This window comes from Siphateles boraxobius, unplaced genomic scaffold, assembly GCF_051911475.1.
Source record: "Siphateles boraxobius isolate OS27281-9 unplaced genomic scaffold, OSU_SipBor_1 35, whole genome shotgun sequence".
In the NCBI taxonomy this organism is placed as follows: domain Eukaryota; kingdom Metazoa; phylum Chordata; class Actinopteri; order Cypriniformes; family Leuciscidae; genus Siphateles; species Siphateles boraxobius.
This window is the reverse complement of record NW_027508975.1, coordinates 15,200,805-15,220,003: the sequence shown is the minus strand read 5'-3', so window position 1 is coordinate 15,220,003 and position 19,199 is coordinate 15,200,805. Positions and strand designations below refer to the sequence as shown.

At 42.3% G+C, this 19,199-nt stretch overlaps 1 protein-coding gene and 1 pseudogene across 3 annotated transcripts in view; one reads left to right on the top strand and one right to left on the bottom strand.

Moving 5' to 3' along the window:
• The window catches only part of slc66a2 (solute carrier family 66 member 2), a 57,872-nt gene that overhangs the window by 13,640 nt on the left and 25,033 nt on the right, over nucleotides 1-19,199 (bottom strand). For all 3 annotated transcript variants that reach the window (XM_077196550.1, XM_077196549.1, XM_077196551.1), the window contains one exon: nucleotides 17,551-17,767. In XM_077196550.1, the coding sequence (XP_077052665.1) occupies nucleotides 17,551-17,767 (217 nt within the window). The remainder of the gene's footprint in view (nucleotides 1-17,550; nucleotides 17,768-19,199) is intronic.
• LOC143702664 (uncharacterized) lies at nucleotides 9,824-10,443 on the top strand (annotated as a pseudogene).

The window sequence follows — 19,199 nt, the reverse complement described above, 5'->3', positions numbered from 1 at the left end:
GTTAAGTAGGAAATACATCAGCAATGATCTTCGAGAAGCAATTTTTGCAAGAGTAAGAAGGCCATTTCCAAACAACTTGAAGTCCATTATTCTACAGTAAGGAAGATTATTCACAAGTGGAAAACACTCAAGTCAGTTGCAAATCTTGCCAGGAGTGGACATCCCAGGAAATGAGTACATGGGCACCTTGTGATCATTGAGTCGACCATGATAACCTCTGTATGCCAAAGTATTCTACAGTCAAATACAGCTAAAGTTTGGCCTAAACTGGGTCATGCAACACAATGTTCAAACTGTAAACTCAACAACAAGTGTAGCCTATTCCAAGAAAAAGATTGTATCCGTTACGGAGTATGCATTTTGAATTGTTTAAGTTTGTATTAATTCGATTATACACATTTAGTTGCAGTTGTGACACAGTAATGTGCTTGCAGATGTACTCATTATTTGGTTAGTAGTCAGGTAAAAACAGAATGATGTGCAGCCAGTCAGTCATTACTGCATAATAAACACTGACAAGATAATACAACAGGTAGATCCCAATAAACCCCAACAGGGAGACTTGAATTATTTTATTATGGGTGAGCTGAAATTGTTTTATTATTTTAGTAGGTTGTTTTATTATGTTTGAAATTACTTTAGTATGCAGTGTGGAGTAATACGAGAGACATGAAACTAAAATAATGCAAGATCTAACAATTGTTCATTTCAAATCAAGCTTTCCAGAGATACCATTTAAAAGTTTAGGATGAAAAGATTTTTTTTAAATTAATATTTCATTAAGCAGGGATGTATTCAATTGATCAAAAGTGACAGTAAAAACATTTATAATGTTATAACGATTTTTATTTTTAAAAATGCTGTTTTTTGAACGTCCTATTCATCTAAGAATCCTAAAAAAATGATTGTTTCCACAAATTTTTCGTCTATTTTAATTTCTACAAAACTATTAAGTAGCATAACTGTTTTCAACATTAATAATGATTAAAAAAAAATTTTCTTGAGGATCAAATCAGCAGATTAGAATGATTTCTGAAGGATCATGTGAAATTGAAGACTGGAGTAAAGATGTTGAAAATTCAGCTTTGCCATCACAAGAATGAATTACATTTGAAAATATATTAAAATAGAAAACTTATTTTAAATTGAAATAATACTTCACAATATTACAGTTTTTACTGTATTTTTTATCATAATAATTGCAGCCTTGGTGAACATAAAAACTTCTTTCAAAGAATTTTCGAAACTTTTGAATGATAGTGTATATATTTATATGCATACAGTTTTCTTATATCCTTCCTCCATTTTAATCCCCCTTCTAAAACACCCCCACAGCCAAACCTACATACAGTACTGTCACCCACAAAGCAGCAAACTTCAATTTAAAAATATATAAACATAAGCAAATACAAATAACCCTGCTTGCATACACACAGATACATACAATACAGACTCTATCGGCAGGTTTGCACAGATGTTTAAATACACACACAACAAGCAGCAACTCTCATCTTGTCAGGTTGGCATTATGCCAGTTGCAGCTCCCCACCTGTGCCATCAAATCAGTGCGGGTGAATGGACACACACACACACACACACACACACACACACACACACACACACACACACACACACACACACACACACACACACACACACACACACACACACACACACACACACACACTCAGAGAGAGAGAGAAAAACAGAGCACAGGATGGCATCTCACAGTGTGAGATGTTACCAAATACATAAAGTCACACTGACAGGACGTCAGCACACACACTGCAGCTCTCAAAAGGTTATGCAAAATAATACACCTCTTACACACATACAACGCATCTCATACAATCTAACAATCACTAAGAAAAATGACCGGATTACTGTTTTTGTCCGATTCATTTTCTCTTCATTAATTGAGTTCAGTTTCTGCCACTGTGACTTGTTTTAATACTTAATTTGCTCTTTGTTTAATTTGTGGTCATACAATCTATACAACGAAATAAAAAATGTAATTAAATAAAAAAGTTCACCATTCCAGCTAATGTACTAGGTATCGAACTGTATATCGGATTCCCGTAGCTTAGCAACAGTGTTTCATAAACCAGTTGAGCGGGAAGTCTGACTAGGAGACATCAAGGAGTGACTGTGCCGCCACGTTTCACTTCCCATGTTCCTCTGTTCAAGCACTAGAGCAGTGGAGGGTTCTGTGTTCACTCACTTGTGCAGGATAAAGTGAAAATTAAAATGTCAAAGTGGTCATATCAGAATTTTTTTTAAGCAACTTATTTTTTCCCTCCTAAAGGTCCACTAATAGCGTTAATCAAGGTTTATGTCACCATTTCTTTTTCATTTCCACTGTCTTTGAGCATCAGAATTTAAAATTGCGCTAAAATGGAAGTAGTGACAGATTTTTTTATTCTGTATTGTGATCCAAGTGTAACATTATTCAAAGAGAAAAAAATGTAGGGTGGGACATGGCTTTATGCATCAGTTGTTGATTGGATGGGGGCAGATCTGAACGCCTGCTTGCAGTCGGTTATAAGAAAGGGGCGGGATTTAAGTAGACAAAATCATTGAAGTCGTCCAGCATAGTCTGTCATTTCACCAGAAGATCCAGTTATGACATTTTGATTTAAAATTACAAGGTCAAAGAAAAAGAAAAGAAAAAGAAAACTTTGGATAGATCAATTGCTTTCTTAATAGTACATTTGTATATGTAGTAAAAGTAAAATGGGACTCTTAAATCAGTTTCTTTAAGAGTATGTAAAAAAAGTCTTGGTTACTAACATAACCTCAGTTACGTTCCCTGAGAGTAGAGAACGAGTATTGCGTAAGTTAGCTTACGCTATGGGAAAACTCCTTTTCTCAAGAATATTGAAGCAATTTTTTTTTAAACGCAGTGCAGCTGAACAGCAGACATACAGCTGAGCGCCTTAGCTCGCTCATTGGACTGTGCTGCAGCAACTGCACGAACCTATGACGAGTCGGCAAGGATGCGCAAACCAATCAGGACGCTGTGCGCCTGCCAGAATGGGCATGGCTTATAGCTATATAAGCCCCCATTTTGCCATAGAATTCAGGTTAAGTTGACTGAAGCAATCCTCTGATCAAAGCACAGTAGCATGGCGAGTTACGCAATACTTGTTCCCTACTCTCAGGGAACCGAGGTTACGTTAGTAACCGAGAGGTCTCTCATATTGCTTAAGTTAGCTTACGCTAGGGGAACTCCTTTCAAAATGCTGTGCTTTAAAACTTTGCCCCATACTATAGCCTAGGGCCAAGCGCCCAAGGCTCATAGAAGAGTAAAGTTATGAGTCCTAATATGGCCAGATTAGTAACGAGCCTTATATATGTAGGAAAATAATAGGAATGGGCCTTATAAGGGGCCATTCTCCTCCTTATATGGTATATAGAACCGCAGTTCATGTTTAGACAGGAGCAAACCGACGTCAGGCTTTATAATTGTGAAAATGTGCTTAACACTTTATTCATATAAAAAGAACCCTCGCTTGCAAAGTGGGAACTTCCATATTATAAAACCTCATAAATGTGGGCGGTGAGGCCCAGTATGCCGCCACACAAATATCTTCAATTGGTATTCTTGACAGCTTGACAGTCTCTGCTTCGTGACCGCAAAACCCCTGTTGGGCCTCTGAAGCATACGAAGAACTGTTCTGACTGCCAGAAGGGGGTAGATCGCTCCAAATAGACTCTGAGAGCCCTCACAGGGCAGAGTAGGTTCGCGTCTCTTTCGCCTTCTGACGAAGGAAGAGCTGACAGCAAAATGACCTGAATGACCTCTGGATGGAGTCAAGAGCACTTTAGGAACATACCTGTGCCTTGGCTTAAGGAGGACTCTGGAGTTATTGGGCCTGAATTCAAGGCAGGAAGCGCTCACTGAGAGTGCTTGCAAATCACCCACTCGCTTGGCTGATGCAAGCGGCTTTTTTGAGTGAAAGCGACTTCAGGTCAGCAGACTGAAGTGGCTCAAAAGGGGCTCCTTTCATGGCCTCCAGGACCATGAAAAGGTCCCAAATAGGTATAGAGGGGGGTCGAGGCGGGTTCAGCCTTCTGGCCCCCTTGAGGAAGCGGACGACTAGGTCGATTCATCCCAGTGATTGCCCGGCCACGTGAGCGTGAAATGCTGCTATGGCCGCCACATATACTTTGAGCGTGGAGGTGCAACCCACGTCCAAAAGCTCTTTTAGAAAGGAATGTACCCTTGCTACTCCACATGAGTAGGGGTTCAGGTTCACCAGTGGAGAATCATTCTGTGCACCAGTTGGAAAACACTAACCATTTTAGAGCATAAAGACGCCTGGTTGAAGGCTCTCTCGCTTCATTAATGGTATTTAGCAACCTTCCCGGATACCCATTGAGGGGCCATACATGGAGGTCCCACAAGTCGGGACAGGGATGCCAGATCGTACTGTTTGCCTGCGTAATGAGGCCTGCCCTCAGCGGTATCGGCCTTGGGGCTGATCCCAGCAGCTGAGTCAGCACGGAAAACTATGACTGGTTCTTCCAGAGCGGGGCTACCAAGAGCACTGCACACTTGCTCTCCCTGATCCGTTCGATGACCTGAGGTAGCATCGTGACCGGCGGGAATGCGTACAGTGGGCGGCGTGGCCAGTTCTGGGCCAGCGCATCCCTGTCTTAAGAGAAAAATGTTTGGCAACGAGCGTTGTCTTCTGAGACAAAGCGGTTGACCTCTGCCTTGAACCATTTGTCGGTGAAGAGACCATTCCCCTGGGGGGAACATTGTCTCTGGATAGCATATCCGCACCCTGGTTTAGAATGCCTGGCACGTGCGCTGCTCTTAGCGAGCGCAGGTTGAGCTGAGCCCATAGCAAGAGGTGTTTGACAATGGTGCGCAGGTTGCTCGACTTGAGACCACCTTGGCAATTTATATAGGAAAGTTAGGAAACCAATTACATGTTGTCCGACCGGACAAAGACGTTGTGACCTTTTATGTATGGGAGTAATGGGAGCTTTTAGTGATAGAGTGACCGCTCTCATCTCTAGACCGTTTATGTGTAGCCACCTCTCCGGGCTCGACCAAAGACCAAAGATGGACCTGCCCTCGTATAGGCCCCCCCAACCTCTGTTGGAAGCATCTGTCGAGATCACTTTCCTCTTCGAAATCACGCCCATACCCACGCCGGATACCAGTCGGCTGCTTTGCAAGGAGCCAGGGCTCTAACACAGCCGTGGTTCACTTTGATACGTAAGTGGCCAGATCGCCACGTGTGAGCTGGTACACAGGGTTTCAACCAGCGCTGGAGGGGACGCATATACAGTAGACCCAATTGGAGTACTGATGATGCTGAGGCCATGAGGCCTAACATCCTTTGAAATCTCTTGAGAGGAGCGCAAGTGCCTGCTCTGAATGATGCCGCTAGACGCTGGATGGTAAGCATGCGTTCTGACGTCAGCCGTGCTCTCATCTGTATAGAATTATGACTGTTCCCAGAAAAGGTATACTCTGGTTGGGAGACAGTGCACTTTTTGAAGCATTGATCCTGAGACCTAGGCATTCTAGATGGCTGAGGAGCCAGGATCTGTGAGTTATTAACTGCGCCTCCGATTGGGCTATAACCAGCCAATCGTCAAGGTAGTTCAACGCTCGCACAGTAATGCTCCTGTAAAGACATTCCATTACCTTTAATCAATGAAACTATTCAGAGCAAGGGCATCGGCGACAGCCAGTTCAACAGATTTAGTTGTGACAGTATTGAAAGAACCCCTCTGGTATTTACCTAATAACAGTGAAGGGACTGTGCTGGGAATGGACATTATGCGAAAGTATGGCTTTGTAATTCACTGCTTTGAAAAGCAGATTGAATTGAAAACAGACAAAACAATAAAAAAGTGCCTACCAAAAAACAGAATGAGCATTATGTCCATATCCACACCAGATCCCATTCAACAGATGGTAAACAAACACGATTACATTTGGGCTACACATGAACATGACTGCGGCCTAATTGACTTTGTTGTGTGCATTGAAGGGGAGCCCCCTCCCGCCAAAGCAATACCCCATCAAACCAGAGGCAGAGTCAGCTGTTGATGAAATTGTTCAATAACTTGAAATCAGATTAATAGTCCGGCATTGTAGTTCAACCACAAACTCTCCGTGTTTACCAGTACCAAAATCGAACAGTAAATGGTGTCTCTTAATTGATTGTCAGCATCTCAACAAAGTTTTGTCCAAGGCTACACCTATAGTGGCAAATCCATCGACATTATTATCGCAGATTTCAACACAAGTGTCTTGGTTTACAATGCTCTACGTAAAGAACGGTTTCTGATCCATCCCAATCAAATACGCTGATCAGTGGAAATTGGCCTTCACTGTGAATCAAATACATTACACGTGGGAGCGCATGCCACAAGACCTCCATAACAGTCCTGCGATTTTCCACAGCGTATTAGAAGACACGCTCAATCCACTGACAGGGACCGGAAACGTCATTCATTACATTGACGATATACTTATTGCGACCGAGGGATCACTTGATGATCATTTGCTACTCGTTGATGAAGTACTGTTAACACTCGGTAAAGCTAGCTTCAAATTAAACAAAGAAAAAGCTCAAATCGCACAAAACGAGGTCCAGTACATGGGTTATACGATAACGCAAAGCCACCAAGCATTAACAGATGACAGGCGGAAATGCATTGCTGAACTTCCCCAACCGATGTTGAGGGCCACCCACACACATGCCAAACCAAACTGGAAGCACAGAGCCCAGTTTATGACCAAGAACTTCCAAATCAGATATAGGTGTACATTGATGGTTCCCTATACTGGCATGATGGCAAATTCCACACAGGATGTGCGGTGTGGACTCCTTACTCTACCAATTCAGACCCCAACCAATTGCTAATCAAACTATCCGCAAACACATCTGCGCAAGAAGCTGAACTTATTACATTACTCGAAGCAATCAGATCACATCACGAGCCACTGTGTGTATACACTAAGGGTGTCACGATTTCGATTTTAAATCGAAATTAAGTCACAATTTCGAACTTCGAATTCAAAAATGGAGTCGTTGATGCTGCCACGCCCCCATGTTACGTCCAGTCGGTTTGCAAAGCGGGAAAAAACACGCATGTTGAAGTGCTGCGAGTCAACCACCTCTACCTTAGTTACAGCCAGTCAAAAGATAGCATGGCAACTGCAGATGCATGAGACCCATCGACAGGGCTTGAACCCCCTCCCCTTTCACTGAAGTCGCCGGTGTGGGACAGTGGGAGTATTCGGTAATTTCCAGTGAGTTATGTTGACAACGTTCACATTCGCGTTCAAAGTTCGCGCTTCAAAAAAGCCACAGTTTGCAAGCTCTGCTACTGTGCGTGTACCATATTCTTCCACTTTTTAAATTAAAACTTTAAATTGACAAAAACTGCAGGCTCAGAACAGTATAAATCTTTTTACAATAAATCTTGCATGTCACAAATAACTTGATTTTCCACCTCCACGAATGAGACGATGTCGTTCATTTTCGCACAGAGTCTATTTTTGCTGTGCTGCACGCGCTGAGTTAAAGTGACAGCGCATAGTTCGTGGTCAAAATGAACACATATTGACATGAAAATGTTGTAATTTCATCATAAATGCATTTAATTAAATTCTACATTAAATACTAATATTTTTCACAGTCATGTTTTTACTTTAAGACCGAGGTAAAGCAAGGAAAACTTGAATGTCATCTTCTGTGAATAAGACTGCAGTTACAAAAGAGAAACTACATGGCAGGTTATTTTGCTTAAGTTTCCAATTGACTGAAGATATAACTTATTGTAACATTATTTTGTTAATAAATGTTTTAAATTTGACAATGTATAACAATTATATTGCATAAAAGTCTAGTCTAAAAATGGCATAGCAAACTGTGCTTTAAAAAAATAAATGTAAAAATTGAGAATCGAATCGAACCGTGACCTTAGAATCGAAAATGTAATCGAATTGAGGATTTGGAGAATCGTGAGACCCCTAGTATACACTGATAGTCGATACGCTTTTGGTGCAGTCCATGATTTTATGGCATGGTGAAAGTTGAGAAAATTCCTCACATCTGCCAGTACACATTAATCAAACATTTTGACATCATAACTTCGATTTGGCAGGAGATTAAAACACGCGATTTCTCACTCTCCGTCGTCAAAGTGCGCGTGCACATTAACAAAAATCCAGATGAACACGAGAGAAACAACAACATCGCAGATCAATTAGCTAAATTAGCAGCACAAAAGGGAGATGAATGGCAGCCTGGCAGGCTGATTGTTCCTGCTGTGAGTGCGGTTCAGACTATTCCTATTGACTTGTACCAAGACTATTCTTGTAGACAGTACCAACAAAAACTGTGGAGTCCAGATGGAGAGCTGACACCGCACCTGCAGCAGGACCAACTAGTCAAGGTCACTGAAGGCATGATTTTAAGAGACGATAAATACATTGTTCCAGAAGCCCTCCAGAAACCGGTGATAAAGTTATACCATGATAATGCACATGTATCAGCTCCCAAAACACAACAGCTGATACAAAAGAACTTCTGGTGGCCACAAATGGCATCAGTGATTCAAAGATGGTGTGACACATGCATCGTATGTGCCACCATTAACCAAGGTAAGCCTGGCCATACAAAACTGTGTAGACCAGAGCCACCCAAATGACCTTGGGAGTCACTCCAATTTTATAGGCCCACTACCCAGTGCCAAAAGGGGAGTATCGTTATTGCCTTGTGATAATTGACAAATTTTACAAATAGGTTGAAGCGATTCCTACTCGCAATAACAACGCAACACAGTGGCACCTGTGGTAGGGAACCAAATCCTCCCACTCTGGGGAGCACCAATCCAAATTGAATCTGACCAGGGCACACACTTCACGGGTCAGGGAATGAAACATATGCCAGATGCTAAACAAAGATTTCACGTTCCATACATGCCACAGAGCTCCGGAATGATGGAACTGGCTGACCGCACCATAAAAGAAAGCATCTCGAAACGGGTAGCACAACACAAAAACCAATGGATTGATCCCCTACTCACAGTTCTAACAATACTGCGGGCAACTCCTTTAAAAGCCACAATTCAACCCAAGCTCTGAGGTGAAATTCTCAGGAGGAGACATGGTAATGGCATGGCCCATATGAAATTAAAGCTATATGCAACAGCTGTGTGGCCACAACCATAAAAGGGAAACTGCGATGGTACCACATGTCTCAGTGCAAATCATTTAAAGGTACACAGAATAAATAGATAACTGTCACTATCTTCTCTTCCTGCCTTCCAGGTCGACTGCAGTGATCCCATGGAGGCCGGATGAAAGAAAAGTGTCTGAGCCCACGTGCATCAGACTGGGCAAAAGGATTTCACTCACACACAACCTGAAATGTGGGAGGTGGTGTGGAAATTCTCCAAGGGGCCAACCACACTAGAAATCACAGTCGCACCCAAAGAGACAGCTACATGGCCTCCCGGATCCAAATTGCACACCACAAATTTGCTGTAGTTCAGGTAGCACCCACCCATCTACAGGAAACATTTCAGGAGCACCAAACACTCGAGCACCAAAATTCATGCACAACCTCACTGCCTGGACCAACCAAAAAGAAGCAACGTATTGTGTCGGAGAATGTTCACATAGCATAGACAATTTCACCAATCCACACAACTGTTCATGAACTGTTACGTATTGTTTTAATTTGACCACCTGTGGATACTCTAAACCCAAATTGACTCAATTCCTCCTTGTGGACTGATTAGAGGAAACACCAACAAGACTTTATTACATGATGTAAATTTGTTAATGACACATGTAACGTACAACATTTCCAACATACTCTCATACATTGTAATGTTAATGAGTCATATGCATGGCTACAGTCACGAATCGATTATTTAATTTCTGATTACAAAGACAGATTTGCCGTCCAAATTCCACCTGCTCGCTCAAAATGAGACCTGCTCAGCAGTATAGCAGGATTGTTCGGATCAATTAATTCAGCAGCCTACACCTATAAAAAACCCAAACAATACCAATTCTCCACATGGTTGACAGATAAGATGACCACTGTTTTCCAACACATCACCAAGAGCAATGATAACATTGTTAAAGCAGTCCGATCCAAAGCGCAGGCGCTTTCTACGATTAGCCACACATTGTTCAATCAGACCCGTACCATCGAACGTGACTTATGATCTGCAGGCTATGCACAAGATTTGTTCACTGCAACAAGACAGGAAATTTTAGACATTTGTCTTCACAAGACCCCGAGGCATGTTTTGAATTATTTAATTGAGGTTTTAGATTTGCATATGCAGGATTTGAGGGCGAAACAAACACAAATGAATCTTCCAGGTGATTTGTTCAAACATGATTCCACACAAAACTCAACATTCCAGACTCCAAAAAACAGTCTAATCTAGGGCCATAAATGGAGTGGGCTCCAGCTAAGAACTTTATGATCATGATAGCTAAGAGATGTGCCCAACTAAAGGACAACGTTTACCAGTCGCACTTGTTGTCATGAAACTCACAATTATGATGTCTGTACATATAACACGTTGCAGCCTTTCTCTCCCAATATTAGCAAACTCATAAATGTTGAATCATTGCACGGCCATTCAAATGCTGTTCAAGTGTCTCATACACAGTGGTGTGTCATCAGTGAGATGAATTTGTTTACATATGGAGGACTGACCTGTCCTGCTAATCACTCCCTTTGCTTGGAAGTGACAGAGGACTTTTCTATGGGCCAGATCGTCATCCTCTGAAGGATGCCAAAGGACGGCGAGGTCTGTTTGGTGACCGAAACTGGCGAGATTGAGAGCGTGAGACCCACAGAAGACGCAAGGAACTCTGAGTGGCATAGCTTTCTAATCTGAGCGGGTAAAACATAATTAAAGAGTTAAAAAAGAATAATCAAATATGTGTTCACTAATATTCGCCCAGATATCATTAAAACCTTTTTCATTTATGGAGCCAGATAAAATAACGAGTTGATACATATGAGAAAATGTATTCCATTTAATCTTGAATGTTGCGAAAAAGACAGTAACACGCAGAGACCTTCACCCGCTGATCAGAAGACCTCAATTGGGCTGATCGAGCCGGGCTTACAAAAGTCCCCCCGTTGGGGGACGAGAGCTGCGTCCATGCACTTCATAAACGTACGAGGTGCTAGGGATAACCCGAATGGTAGGACTGTGTACTGATAAGCCTGCCCCTTGAAGGCGAATCTCAAGAATGGCCTGTGATGGGGTGCTATCTGAATGTGAAAGTAAGCATCTTACAGATCCACTGAGAAAAGCCTATCCCCTGGGCGAATCTGCGTGAGGATTTGTTTGGTTGTCAGCATTCTGAACGGGCACGTCATAAGCCTTTGTTCAGGTGTCTGAGATCTAAGATGGGCCTGAGGCCACCATCTCTCTTTGGAACGAGGAAATATCGACTGTAAAAGCCGACTTGCTTAGTGATAAGTGGACTGGCTCTACAGCCCCTTTCACTAACAGTTTTGAAACTTCGTGGAAGGATGTGAGCTAGGTCGCTTCTCACCGATGTCTCGACCACAGCTAATTAAGCGTGGGGGTCTGCGAGCAAACTGTAGCAAGTAGCCTCATTTTATTATGTTCAACACCCATTTTGATATTCCGAGGACAGCTTCCCAGGCCTTGGCCCGCTTAGCTAGGGGTTGAATGAAGTCTGGGGACGGGCCGCTTTGTGATAGGGACCCGGCCGCCCAGCTGTTTTGTGTTTGTGATACTGTGTGAATACTGTGTACCGGTGGTGGAGATAGGGGAGTCCAGAAAAGCTGCCCTATCTGCATCCTTCATCTCTGTTAAGTTCAACCAAAGATGACGTTCAAGCACCGTCAAGTTCACCATGCACCTACCAATCGCCTGGGCGGTTGATTTGGTAGCTCGCAGAGCCACGTCTGTGGCGCTGTGCAGGTCTCTGAAAGCTTCCGGTTCAGGTCCAGACTCGTCCATCGAGTGGAGAAGTTTGGCCTGAAAAACTGCCAAACTGCCGGCTGAAAGAAGACAGCCATGGTGTGAAGCACTGACGCAGCTTGGCCAGTGGAGGCATAGGCTTGGCCAGCGAGACCTGTAGTGGTGCATCAAGGCTTCAAAGGGTGGGTCCCCTTAGCTTTCCATCCCATAGCGGTGGGCGGGCAGATGTGTTTTTTTTTTTACACAGCGCCGTCGACGGTTGAGAGCGTTGAAGAGAAAGAAGGCTATAGACGAACGGAATGCGGCGCTTTCCACGACTTCGTTAGCTCGTCGTGCACTTCTGGAAAGAAGGGGGTGGGCCTCTGCTGAGGGGCCTGTCGGCACCCCGGCAGGAACCATTTGTCCAGCCTGCTGCGCGTGGGCTCCTCGGGCGAAGACCACTTGAGCCTAAGGTCTTCAACGGCCTTAGTTAGCACACGGAGAAGCTGGTTCTCAGCGAGAGCGTGGCACGCGGGGGTCGTGCGGGGTGGTGATGGCGCAGTGGATAAGACACATGCCTTCGGTGTGAGAGACCCGGGTTCGAATCCACTGTGAGACACCAATGTGTCCCTGAGCAAGACACTTAACCCTTAGTTGCTCCAGAGGCGTGCGACCTCTGACATATATAGCAATCGCAAGTCGCTTGGATAAAAGCGTCAGCGAAATGAATAAATGTAAATGTAAATGTGTTCATCTGCTCTGGCATCCTCTATGCGAGACACTTTTTCTTGCGCAGCTCGATCAGAGGAAAAGGTGGAGCGGGAGGCGCGGGGTCATCGTGGTCGAAGGTGGCCAGACAAGACCACAGGGTGGTGAGTGCCATTTCATCACAGTTTGTGCAGTTGCCACAGCACAAGCCTATGAGCAAGGTAAGGCGCTCAGCTGTATGTCTGCAGTACAGCTACACTGCGTTTTAAAAAAAAATTGCTTCAATATTCTTGAGAAAAGGAGTTTTCCCATAGCGTAAGCTAACTTATGCAATACGAGAGACCTCTCGTAAGGGAAGTCGCTTTGTATTTAATGTAACAATGCTTTGCTGTATTTACGCACTGTTTTTTCCCAATAGTCACAATAAGTAAGCCATTAAAGTGTTTGTTCATGAAAAAAGGAAAATTCTGTCATCATTTACTCATGTCGTTCCAAACCAATAAACCTGTGCTTTGTTTGTGCAAAAAAAAAAAAATTAACAATTTTTTTTTTACAAAATATTAATCTCCAACGTCTACTAGCTTTCTGGGGCTTGAAAGTGGTAGTTGCGTAGCCTGCCAATAGAGAAACAGAAAGCTCTCAGATATCATTAAAAAGATCTTAATTTGTGTTCCAAAGATGAACGGATAACTTATGGTTTGGATCAACATGAGGGTGAACTAACCCTTTAACTCTTTCACCGCCATTGATGAGAATTTCTGTAATTTATGAAAAAACACTTATCCGCCAATAGCGGTTTCCAAAGTTGCGAATTTAACTTGTGCGCAAAATTGGAATATTGCAAATAAAGCAGGTTTTCCATCCAGTCAAAGATAAAAAATCATCATTTCCTGATAAACCGGTGCTAATTATCACTAAGAAAAGTAGAAGCCACTGTATATAAAAATATTTTTATATTTAACAAATTACTTGTGTCTAAGAGCGAGCAGATGAAACACAATAAATGCGTTATCTTGCTTTCTGAGGTAGATGCCTGCTGTTTGGGAACGCAGTAGTGCAAGACAGTTCTGGAACGTAATTCTACCAAACCACTTTGACGACACACTTTGCTCAGGCATTACAGAACAACCAAAACAGCATTTCAGATGCTGTGCAAAAAGATTATTCCCATCGCGCAGTCACATGATTTTTTTGATGCACATTGAGGAATTTATTCTGTAAATGTGTTTCCATCATAGTTTATGCTTTTTCTTAAGTTTTCTTATGGTTAAAAACAAAAAAGCATACATTCTTTATGCACGATTTTACAATTTATGCGCTTCTTGGCGTTTCCATCAATAGAAAGTATTCCAGTATATTATGAATCAAGGAGCATCACAATAATTAAAGGCAAGGTAGTAGATAAAACATTCTTCATTAATGGTGAGGCAATACCAACTGTTTCTGAGAAGCCAGTGAAGAGTCTTGGGAGATGGTACGATGGGGATCTAAAGGACACAGTTCGAGTGGGAGAAGTTAGACGACAAGCAGTGGAAGGGTTGAAGAGCATAAACAGCTGCGCTCTACCAGGCAAACTAAAACTCTGGTGCTTTCAGTTTGGTCTACTGCCGAGGTTGCTGTGGTCACTGACTGTGTACGAGGTTTCTTTGACAACAGTGGATAAGCTGGAAGCGTTAATAAGTTAATATATCAGGAAATGGTTGGTAGTTCCACGCTGCCTCAGCAGAGTGGGACTTTATAGTAAAGGAATATTGCAGCTGCCAGTCTCTGCTTTAACCGGGGAGTTTAAGTGCGCCAAGGTCAGACTGGAAATCTTAGTAAAATCACGCGACAAATGTGTAAGGGAGGCAGGGCCCGGTTGCATAAAGCACCTTAAGTGTAATTTTCCCTTAAGTTCGCCCTTATGTTTCCCTTAAACCTAAGGGTGTTGCAGAAAAAAACGTAAGTGTTACTTAAGGGTTTCTTTAAGTGAAACGTCATAAACACTTAGAATTTCCCTTAAATGCTGTTTTTTCACTTAAGTAGTCCCTTAAAAAGCGTTAAGTGTTGCATAAAACCCCTAACGGTCATTTCCCCAAGTATAACTTAAGGTTTGGAAATCGTAAACCTTAAGAGTAACGCGGACAAAAATAAGACGACATGGCTGAATTTATGGAACCAGCTGAAGATCATTATGTGCAAAGAAGAATTTTTAGGGATAGGGAGAACCCTTTGGACCATCTTAGTGATAAAAAAAGTGTTGCAAGAATACCGATTTGATTGACGCGCAATGTACAGCAATAAAGCGAACTCTTCACCACGGTGCGGTGCATACAATCTTAAAAACGTAGTCTTGCTTAATCTTACCTGTTTTGTTGGCTTCTTTCTTTTAAACGCTCAGTTCTTTTTTTGCGACCACAGAGATGTTTTCGTATTTTTTAAGGACTTCCTGAACAGTCCTCTTTACATCAAGATTCCTTGCATTGTTTTTTTCGTTTTTTCGTGAAACACTTAAATGTTTCCCTTATCTAAGTGAACCGTTTAAGAGATTATATGCAACACCCTTAAGTTATTCACCCTTAAGTTATAATTAAGTTATTAGGTAAGGGGAAATCGCCCCTTAAGTATCATACTTAAGGGAAAAACTTAAAGGAGAACTCCGGGCAATTTTTAAGTTAATCTTGATCGTTATATCTTTGCGATTACTGTCTGTAGAAAAAAAATGAACCGGATTGGTGCTTGCAACACAGAGCTGTTCCCCCAAATGCCCAGAGCTTCCCATCAGCTAAAACGGCAGTTATGGGGGCATATGCATAAAGAGTGTCTTTGTGCCACTTAACAGACACAAAATGCAATTAAAATGTCTGCCCATCATGAACAGGGCCCTTACATGGGAACAAGGTGCGTTTAGCAACTGGAAGCTGCTAGGGACTGGAAAATGCTGGCTGATCTTGATCAGCGGCTTATTTTCCCACCTGAGATTGCCACCACTAACCTCCGACCAGATATTGTTTTGTGGTCTGGAACAGCACGCATTGTTCAACTGATAGAGTTAACAGTGCCATGGGAGGATGCTGTAGATGAGGCATATGAGAGGAAGAAACTGAGGTATGCTCATCTGGCCACTTAAGCAGAACAGCAAGGATGGAGAGTCGGGGTTTATCCAGTGGAAGTGGGTTGTCGAGGATTTGTGGCACACTCTACAACCCGGTTCCTCAAAGACGTCGGATTCAGTGGCCAAGAGTAGCGTCGCACAGTAAAGAACTTATCTGAAGCAGCAGAGAGGAGCAGCAACTGGCTATGGTTGAGACAGAAACACTCTGGCTGGCTGTGTACAGGCCGCCACGCTACGGTTTCGAAGAATTCTTGAAAACTCGAAGAGTCTGTTGGTTTATTTGAATGGTTTGCATTGTAATATTATGTTCCTGTGTATTTTGCGTGAATGAGGATTGTTGTCTGGACAGGTAGTATGCCATACGGAACCTTTGCCACTGAACCTGCTTTAATGACGGCAGTGGGGCTCGACAGCCTTAGTCAAACGGGTTGGCGCGTATGGTCGGGTTGCGGAGAGATTGTGAGAGATTGTGGTTAGGTCACATGTGAACTATGAGGAAGGAGCAACCTCAGCAGCAGGAGGGAGGTAAAGGTCAGTAAGCTGGGCTGAGTTGAGTGGGGGACGGAGGGGGTGATTCTGGGACGCCAGAGTCACTGTCAAGCCCTCTTGAGGTGTCGTGGGCTAGTCGACGAAACACTGAGGACGGAGGGTGCCCACTTGAAGACCCTAGAGATGTTCCCTACTCAGCTCAATCCAGAGGGTTGTTATGGGGGGACCACACTTGGTTGCAGCCGTTGTGTGTGCTGACGCGCAAATACACTGCAGCTATTAACACCAGACAGAAGGAGATTCACCTCACCATATGGAAAGAAGCGTAGATGGATGGAGAAGCATAGGTTACTGTAAAGCTACGTCTTAGTTGGTGCTTATCTTGGCGAAAGCGGAGTACAAATCAGCATGAAGTTTTAACATCTACTCTTGTGTAATGGAAATCATGAGATATCCCTAAATGCGCATAAAAATAGGTGGAAAAGGAATCCAGGTTTTCACTGTAATACGGTAGGGGCGCTGTTATGGATCTTCTGAAATAGTACAGCAAATCTGGATCCAAAAACAAGTGCATAAACTGATCTGAGCTGAGTGATATCGCTTGTGCACAAGTAAGCTAACATGATCATCAAACATTCAACAGCATATAATTCAAAACTGCCTAATGTTATAGCAGAAAAAAATGTCGAAACCAACAAATGGGTATACTACTGTGCAATCACTGATGGACTCGATCTACTCTGTCTATTTTGATTATATGCTCGGAATCCGAACGAGGTCTTTGACAAAAACTTATTTTTTTGTATTAAATTTACCCATATTCACGTATTGATAAAAAAAGAATGAAGCTAGGCGTGTTCTTTAAAGCAGAGGCTCTGTTTTTTCTTTGGATAGATTTACTTTTTACATATTCATACAACAAAATTTTCTGGGGGCCATACAACTTTTATGAATATGGTTAAAAATGCAGGCTCTGGCTGGCAACTTACAAATAAAATGCGTTAATAGGTTAATTAAAATCTTAAAGTATAAAAAAAACTCCTGCACAATATTGCTCTTTTGGAGCATCCCAAATTTCCCAACGCAGGAAAATTGGCTAAACCAATGGAGTGAGTTTGGGGCATAATGTTCAGGAAACCATCTTATTAGTTTCTTTGATTTATTAGTACTAGCGTAAAGAATGTTAAACCTAAACACCATTTCATAATAAATGTGATCTTCAGGAAGACCAACGTCTAGATTAAACTATTAATATCACGGAAGAACCTCTGATGAACCCTTCTTTTTACGGTAAGAACATTAGCAGAACAAACCTCATTCCTTCAGTAGATTTGTTCTGGTAGTTGCAATAAAGCTGTGGTGTTCCCAGCATGGCCTCCGTGAATACGGCAAGGAAGCCCAGGCTCTCTACGAACAGAACCGAGTCCAGAAGAAGGTACGTCACGTAGGCGGCCAGCACAGTGAATGCCAGCACACACTGCAGGTAATCCACAAAATGACTCCAAAACCAGAAGTGGCTCCAGTCAAAGTCTAGAATTCAGAAAGAAAGAGAGCAAGTATTAAAAAGTAATCAGTACATGAAATACTTCAGTTCGTATTGTTTGAAAGAAGTAAACTTGACAACGATAGAAGAGGTTTAGAGGAAATTTCTGGAAGTATTTTTGGAGATGAATGAAATAATTTGAATGGTCTGTTTTTATCAAGTTCCTCTTTCAGCAATACGTTTTATAGAACATTGAAAACAATGGAGATGAATGATTATATTAGTATGGATGGAGGGTTGAACCAATGTCAGATCAAGTTCAGACCAGGGATCCTCTAAGACCCCCTCAAAATCATAAAGGAAGAGCTTTTCATTATCATCCAATGCAGCACCTCATCAGGGTTGAGACTGACTGGTCTCTGACCCCAAATAATCCACTTTCTGCAATTATTTTGGCCTTGTGTTGACGGAGGTTGAACTCAAAGAACTCAAAAGCCTGCAAGTCATCTGTCCACACATCCAGGGTGGACGAGAAGAGCATATCTAATCAAAGCACACTGGGAGCTTCAACAACAGTTACTCTCATAAAGTGGCAATGGAAATGTCGATGCAACAAAGTGCAAGCGGAGGCCAAAATGGAAGGATGTAGACCACAGAGACAACAAAAGTGTCATGAAAATGTCAGGGCAAGCTAAAGCGAAGAGAATGACAAAAGAAAAGCACTGCTGAGTTTAGAATGGACTGAAGCAAGGGAAAACACATTCAGTGAATAACTGTAGGGCTGGATTAGGAAAACATGATTCCAGCAATTCATTGCTTGGTGCGCATCTCTTCGGATGCCAGCTGTGCTCACAAAACATGATGAAGAGGGGGCGGCACGGCTTAGATACAAGTGTGTTTGGGAAAACTGTTTTGGTAAAGCATTTTACATCCAAATCTCTGCCTCAGTATCTACATTCTTTGTTTACTCCATTGCTAAGTGGTGTTCACTAAAGTTTTTATTAACAAAGTTTGAACAAACTACTAACCCTAAAAACTTAAGTACACAGCGTAACGATGTATACGAAGCACCACCTACACAGAAGACGCTGCAAAACCAAGCTCCTTTCTATTGATTAACTTGGCGAAGTAATGTTCCAAAGATAAATAAAATAGAACACAATGGAAAATCCACATAGGGAGAAATTATTCGCCACTATTGAGACTTTATATACCTTAGCAACTGCATAGCAATGCCCCGACAACCATTCAAAGCACTAGATTGGTCCTCTGAATTTCTTTATAGTGCAGATAACTAGTCACCACAACTTAAATAAATGCATGGTTGCAAGTTAAAACATTTTAGTTTATTGATTTAATTAAAACTTTCAATTCACAAAAAATATTTTGATGAGTTCTGACTAATGAAGATCGTTTTATCAACTTAGTGTGATGTGTAATTTAAACAACAATTGCGTTCATTTTTTTTTACATTTTTTT